The sequence below is a fragment of the Camponotus floridanus genome, unplaced genomic scaffold, assembly GCF_003227725.1.
Source record: "Camponotus floridanus strain SB8 unplaced genomic scaffold, Cflo_v7.5 scaffold4, whole genome shotgun sequence".
NCBI lineage: Eukaryota > Metazoa > Arthropoda > Insecta > Hymenoptera > Formicidae > Camponotus > Camponotus floridanus.
The window spans coordinates 2,514,243-2,521,897 of record NW_020229547.1 but is presented as its reverse complement, the minus strand read 5'-3'; the positions used below and the strand labels follow the sequence as shown (position 1 = coordinate 2,521,897).

Genomic DNA, 7,655 nt, shown 5'->3' with positions numbered 1-7,655 from the left:
CTCTTTCATGCCATATTTTATGCTACCCTTCATTTAGATCCCCTAATCACCTAAAATATATCTACAATCGCTAGAGAAATGTCCCCCCGGTTAACGTCCTTGGCGTCAAATAATTACAGCTGGATCACTGTGTAATAAGATTGTCGTGGAATCGAAGATAAATCAGGAAATAAACGAGAGAATTGTTCCGTTGCGAGCACGTGTGCGTTTACGGGACAATGGCATTAGCTGAGAGGGAAGATAAAAAACATGTTAAACATACTGGTATAACTGGCACGTCTCGTGGCGCGTGAGAGAATGAGAAGGAGAGAGAGAAAGAGGAAGAGAGAAGGGAGGGTGGATGAAGAGGGGGATGGGCGAGGGGGCTGGCGGCACGGTAAGGATAGAGGGAACGAGATAAACGAGATGACACAGTTGCAATATTGAAAAGACAAGCCGGACGCATGTTGGCACGACGGAAAATGAAACAAATATGACGTCACAGACGGATGCCGTCCTTAAAGCTACGACGCCCACGTTTCGCGGTAAATGTGCATGCGCGCGGAAATACGCCTACGGAGCATGAAGGGAGACAAGGAGGGAAAGAGAGAGAGAGTGTCCGGCCACGTCGGGACCAGATGGAGCTCCTGCGTGTCGTCTCGCCGTCACCCTCTTTGTTCCGGGAGTCGAACTACCCTGTAAAGTTCGAGCGACGCGCGCGAGGCTAAAGTATTTTTGTCGCGACACGGAATATCTCTTAATTAAGAAATAGTCGAATTTCATTTCCATTAGCTTTTCTCTCGTCGAAACTGACGTTTTTGAAGTTTCTTTTTGTTAAATTAAAATAAAATTTGTATTTTTTTCGTTCCTCTACAATAAACACATGTACATATTTGAACATTGTATTGTTTTTCACGTAACATTATTCACTTTAGTGCGATAAATTTTACACAAAGTTTATACAATTCAATAGCACTGCTTTCTATATTAATTTTATGACTCGAAAATTTGTTAAATTTGTTAAAATTTGTCACATCACGAATAATTGTTATGTATTTTTTCATTTTATGTTTTGTTTTTATACATTTATACCTATAAATTGATTATGTAAATGTTTTTGAAGCATCCTGTATTCTTCGTAGTTCTTCAGCTGATGCAGAGAGGTCGCAGGAATGACAAATGTGTATCTCTCTGAGTATAATATCGAAGCAGATCTCACAAATATCGACGAAACTCTATTATAACGGGATATTAACATACTTTTTAATTCAATGATTATATGTTATTTATTAAAATAAAAGTTTTTGAAAGTTAAGTTATAATTTAAACAGTATATAAATATTTGTGATCCTCAAATTGTATTTTAAATCAATATAAAATTAGAAAAATGATTTGTCAATTGCATAAAAATATTAGCAAAAAAAATATATAATAATAAGAATATATAATAATAAAATAATAAATAATAATAAATAAAAAGTATATAATATAACAATTATAAATTATAATATATTTTAATTATTATTATAAATTATATCTAACATAGTTTATAATTATACAATTACATGCACAAATTAAAAAAAAAAATTTTCTTGAATTTTCTTAAACTGTTATTATATATATATTATGAGATATATAAATATTATACTAATTTAATAAACTTTTAAAGATGGTGATTATCATTGTTCAAATTATATCATGTAAGATAGAGATAAGATTATTAAGATAATTAATTTTACTTTTACATAAGATTATTAATTTCAAAAAGATACATGATGAATCTTTTCCAACAAACAAAACGTATGTCACTTTGAATCACCTAATGGTTGATTATATCATTGCTCGTAATTCGTCAGAAATATTTCGGAAACGTAAATAATGTTATGATATTATGTTTTCGTGTGTCATACGTTCTATCATTCAATACCATCTGGAAAAATATCTAAAACTTTAAAATGTTCCTGAAATATTTTATGTGTTTCCTTTTTTCTACGAATTATTTTATGTAAAATGGATCGACATGCAACACAAATTTTTTATATAAACATAATACATCTAATTGACATTTATCGTGAAAATATATATCTCATCAATAGCTACAAAAGTTTTGTTCAACGCGCTTAACGAATCATTACATGTATACGTCTTAATCGCGCAAAAAGAACGATGGAGACTTGCACCATTCTTTTTTCTCATTTTTTACAGAATTTCAACGAAGCAATAAACCGCCCGTCTATCGCGTGACTTTGCACTCTAACTGAACAAATGGCGTTTTGGATGTGTGCGGCGTGCCACGCAAATAAACACGAGCGAATTTATAGAACGGACCAACCAGAATATGTGCGGCGCAGGTTATTCCTTTTCACTGAAGCCTCGTGGTTTCGCGCGCTGTCGAATAGTCATCAAGCAAACTCGGCAAAGTGCGTGAGATATTCTCTTCCTTTATAAAAAATTACTTGCGCAAAAATATTTATTCACACTTTATAAAAAAAATTTACCCAATTTAAAAAAAAAGGAAAAATAAATTTTCTATCAATTATCTAGCTATTTATTGACAGAAAAAGTGAGAGAGAGAGAGAGAGAGAAAGAAAGAGGATCGATATTCCATGTACTTCTAAGAGTCGCTTAAAATTTTTTTTATGTAACGAATATATTCTTCATTTCTGTATATGTTTTACGAGAAAAAAAGGGTCGACAAGAATGAAGGACGGTAAATGGAACGATAGGGTGACATTGAATGTGGGTGGCGTTCGACACGAAACGTATAAAGCGACGTTAAAGAAAATCCCGGCGACCAGATTATCGCGACTGACGGAGGCGTTAGTGAATTACGATCCGGTACTGAATGAATACTTTTACGACAGGCATCCGGATGTTTTCGCACAGGTGCTCAATTATTATCGCACGGGGAAACTGCACTATCCCACGGACGTGTGTGGTCCGCTTTTCGAGGAGGAATTGGAGTTTTGGGGTCTCGATTCGAACCAGGTATCTTTGGTGCAAATATTTTAAATCATTAGCAGAATATCTCAAAAATGCAATTTTTTTATGTGTTAATTATTTAAAATGTATGCAATCGTTTGCAATTTATAACGCAAGCAACAAATTAAAATTTGTATTTTAATATAAATTTTTCCTACGTTTTTTGTTAAAATAATAAAAGTCATTATCATCAGTTTCTCAAAGAAATTGAAAAGTTCGGCGAAAAGAAAATAATGAAGATTGAATTATCGACATTTTTTTAAGAAAATTTTTAAATAAAACTTGTATCTTTCTTTCACATTTAAACAATTCGAGAAATGAAGCAAGATGATAAGAAAAGACCATTGTTTCTTAGACATTTGCTATTAAATATCGAATTAAAGAAATTCTTTAAACAAAATACTTTTTGTTTCACATCGTGTTTTTAAGTTCGTGCTTTATACGACTTGGCATAACTGATTCGCATAAATCGATTACATCGCTCTCGCGAAGTAATTTAACAGTTCCTTAATTAAGTTGACTTTCTGTAGGTAGAACCGTGCTGCTGGAGCACATATAGCATTCATCGAGACACGCAAGCTACCTTGGCAATCCTCGATAAGCTCGATATCGAGGGCGAGAAGCTCGGCGACGAAAAAATCGCGCGAGCTTTCGGTTTGGAGGAAAAGTATCACGAGGACACCTTAACCAAATGGCAGAGATTACGTTCTCGCGTTTGGATCCTTTTCGACGAGCCATACTCGTCATCGATAGCCAAGTGCGTAGCCTGCGCGTCCATATTTTTCACCTGTCTGTCGGTTCTATGTTTTTGCTTGAAGAGCCACGTGCCAAAGAATAATCAAGAACAAGAAGATCTACTAAAGGATCATTGGAACAATATCGCCGCTGATTCCTATCGAGCATTTTTTTACCTGGAACACGCTTGCAACGCTTGGTTCACCGTAGAAATCGCGCTTCGCTGCCTCGTACGATCTTATTGTGTATTTTCTTTAAAAAAAATCGTCTATTAGATACATTTCGTTAAGTGTTCAGGCTTCATCTTGTACCAAAACAGCCTGCTGTTGATGTAATGTCAACTATTCCTAATCGATAAACCGAAATTATCTCCGTTCACGATGATAGGTAACGTGACGAACGCAGGATGATGTTACTGTAACTTAATTGCAGGTGAGTCCCAGCCTGAGGCATTTCGCGGTGTCGCCGGTCAACGCGATCGATCTAGTGGCGACGATGAGCTTCTACACCGAGTTCCTGGCGGAGCCGAACCTCTACCTGGAACTCCTGTCGATAGCGCGTGTTTTACGACTGTTCAAGTTGACGAGGCACTCGCCTGGACTTAGAATACTTATCCACACCTTTAAAGCGTCCGCCAGAGAGCTGACTCTACTAGTCTTCTTTCTTGTGCTGGGAATCGTGCTCTTTGCCAGTCTCATATTCTATGCCGAACGCCTGCAGGTACATTCGTGGGTTCTAGCTTCACGAGGATGGAGAAGTAAATGTTTCATAAGAGCAGAGTTTTGAGTACGGTTCTAGTAGGAGACTTTTACGAGAATTACCTGAAAGCGCAATTCGCGATTTAAAAAAATAATATGGAATCTGATTTGATATTGACCTTTTTTTGCGCGCAGGCATGCAACTTTGGTTGCAGAAATATAAAATGGAGTTTAAAGAAACCTGTGATTTCTCACCAGACTGATTAATGTTTTGAGAACAGACACATCTTGGAGTATTTCAGAGAAACAGAGATCGAGTTTAATAATTTAAAAAAGCAGGATTCTAATGCTTTTCAGGAAAATCCCAACAACGATTTTGACAGCGTACCGCGAGGCTTGTGGTGGGCCTTGGTCACCATGACCACCGTGGGCTATGGCGATATGACACCGAAAACTTTCCCCGGGATGTTCATCGGCGGATTGTGCACCCTCGCGGGTGTTCTTACTATCGCTCTTCCGGTTCCGGTCATTGTCAGTAATTTTTCCATGTTCTACTCGCATACGCAGGTAACGTTCGCGCTGTAGCAAGCTTCGTTTCGATCGATTCCTTTACATTATAAATCTCGCAATCTCGTGATACGGCTATTCAATTGAGTTTGAGTTTAAGATTTTAAATAGAAATGTCGAAAGAAATTAAATGTAAACTTTCAGGCACGTGGCAAGTTACCGAAACAGAGAAGGAGAGTTCTACCTGTTACTCCGAGACGAACGAGGCCGTCGTGTCAAAGTTACACTGACATCGAGGATCACCTTTTGACGAGCTCAACTTCCAAATCACTAGCGAGTTTAACGTCTCGATCAAGCGTCAATGGATTAGAAACAGTATGTTGACGATTAGAAGATTAGGAACAATTGCAATTGTATTGATCCATGATACACATATATATTATATATTTTTTACAATTGCTCTATATTATTTTATGAATTATAATTTACAATTTTGATTTATAATTGTCTTTTTCTCATATTTTCATATAATTGTAATCGCTGTATATTATAGCCGAGAACATGCATATCGATTAATATGCCGGAAATACGAAGGCAATTACGAAATCGGAGAACACGAATACTTCAGTCGCATCGAATAGAAATTTCAGCCCAAGTGGAAACGATATGATCAATCAACAAATGTGCCTTCGACAGAAGTTTGAGAACAAAATGCCACTTGCGTCTGCTTGTACAGTTGCTTTTGATACTTTTACGATAATGTCAGAAAATAAGCATTAAGATGTCGATAAAGAATAATATCTTATATTCGACTATATCTCGTTGCAATAACTTTGTGTTGTAATATTATTTTTTTAACACGTCGGATGTAATATTTATATAATTATATTTATATATTTATATATTATTTTTTTAATACGTCGGATGTAATATTTATATAATAAAAAATGTAATTTAAGAAAAATAATAAATCAAGAGAAAAGTGTTAAAATAATAATCATTCTTTCAATATTATTTTCAATATTCATCCAATCTGCAAGTCAATTTAATCCTTTTAATTCCGAGAAAATTTTAGCAAACAGGCTCGCATAAGCCTCCCTCAACGCCAAGTTCGAGGCAAACAAAGGAGGATGACGCGACGTCTCGAGAAATATAGTATCCGCGGGTGATCGCTATTATCTTCGGATTATCGAACGCTAATCCTCTTCGACTCTGAAGCGCGGCTAATGGAAAAGTGTCAGGGTTGTTCTCGCGGCGTATAATTCGGTACACACAGAGCCCTGAGGAGCAAAGGCTGTTCCTGAAGAGGCGTCAGCGCGCAAGCGTAAGCCATCGACCGATGGAGAAATTCGCTTGAGAGTAGCGACGACCCCACTCGAGCATCGGCCCACTCGGGTCTCGGGACACATGTACTTTGTAACCCATATGTACTTTGTAACGTACGCCGTACGTTTACGCGATGCTTCGTAAGGTATGCTCGCTTCTATTTTTCTTTTAATCCTTCCATTGAACTCGGCTCGAGTAATCGCCTGTCATCCTGTTCCGAAGCAAACTGCTATTTTTTTTTCGGCCGTCCAATAGTTTCATCTATCTTTCTCCCTCTCTGTTCGATTGATTTACGTAGATCACGGCAGAGATCAGAAAGGATACCTCTTATATCTTCTAGAGTGAACACCATTTCTATTCGAGTGGATTTTTATTTCGGGAAAAATAGGAAGACTATACGATTTTGATAGCAAATTTAAAAGGTTTCTATGATGTACTTTAAGCTACTAATTTTGTGCTGTTGATCTTTGTTTGAGAAAATATTTTGATCGTCTTTTTCGTCTTTGACACAATTTTTCTCGATATTACCTGATTTATGAGATGACATATAAGTGATAAAAGAAACTCCTTTTAAAGAAAAATGAAGAGATTTGTAATATGACTTTTGGTTTTTGTAGATTGTGTACAAGGATGTGTTGTAAAAGGATGAGAAATGAGCATTGCATTTTTGCAAGTCAACAGGATCTCTGTGATTGATATATAATCATTTTTAACACCAATCGAAGGGAAAATCGATTATTGTGTTTCTCGTCGAGAGACACCCCTCTTTCACTCATTTATATGGCCAAGGTCTAAAGTAGAGAGATGAGAGAAGAGAGAAGGATTAAAGGGGGAGAGTATAAAGAAGAATGAGACGAAGACAGGTGTTTTATGAGCTATAAAAAGCGCAGAACGACAGGGGTAACTCGGATTTTTCCCCTCGGGTTTTGATCGTCTTGCAGTGAAAAATCGCAATCTCGTAGGATATGTCGAATCGAAGAAAAAGTGGCAGTAAAAGAGGATGATTGCGTGACCTAAAAAAATACGTCGGCTTTAGTTAGCCTTGTCGAATTTGAAATTAAAAAGCGAGAGCTTTAAAATCGCATGATTTTAATCGTGAATGAGGCCTTGGAAAGAAACGGAGGGACCAGTTAATTTCAGACATAAATCGATATTTTGAATGATACGAGGGGGATCGGAATGATGATAAATTTCACAAATCTTACAATGTTCGTAATTCAATAGTATCGACTTTTTTTTCAATTTTGCGTAGGATGGACGTACATTTTTTATATCGCGCATATGGACGGTCGCAATGAAATATCAATTGAATATCCAAGCTTTCTTATTTAGATTTGCGTATATTAATTGGAAGTAACACGATTAGTCGATCGAAATTGATACTATTGATATCGCTGCTTAAAAAAAAAAGTGTGTTTTAGAAATAAA

The 7,655-nt window shown here is 36.3% G+C and overlaps 1 protein-coding gene across 1 annotated transcript; it reads left to right on the top strand.

Moving 5' to 3' along the window:
- The first annotated feature begins 2,569 nt into the window (after positions 1–2,569).
- On the top strand, positions 2,570–5,714 carry LOC105251802 (potassium voltage-gated channel protein Shaw). Its single transcript, XM_011258826.3, has 6 exons — positions 2,570–2,967; positions 3,492–3,926; positions 4,129–4,416; positions 4,752–4,961; positions 5,106–5,276; positions 5,455–5,714. The coding sequence occupies exons 1-6, from the start codon at positions 2,680–2,682 to the stop codon at positions 5,569–5,571; spliced, it is 1,509 nt and encodes a 502-aa protein (XP_011257128.1). The 5' UTR covers positions 2,570–2,679; the 3' UTR covers positions 5,572–5,714.
- The last annotated feature ends 1,941 nt before the right edge of the window (positions 5,715–7,655 follow it).

What these genes read in the sequence shown, in the direction of transcription:
- LOC105251802 (XM_011258826.3), top strand. Translation starts at nt 2,680, where the DNA reads ATGAAGGACGGTAAATGGAACGATAGGGTGACATTGAATGTGGGTGGC. An exon ending in GGGGTCTCGATTCGAACCAG is followed by an intron (nt 2,968 to 3,491) that starts GTATCTTTGGTG and finishes GACTTTCTGTAG; the next exon opens with GTAGAACCGTGCTGCTGGAG. An exon ending in TCTATGCCGAACGCCTGCAG is followed by an intron (nt 4,417 to 4,751) that starts GTACATTCGTGG and finishes AATGCTTTTCAG; the next exon opens with GAAAATCCCAACAACGATTT.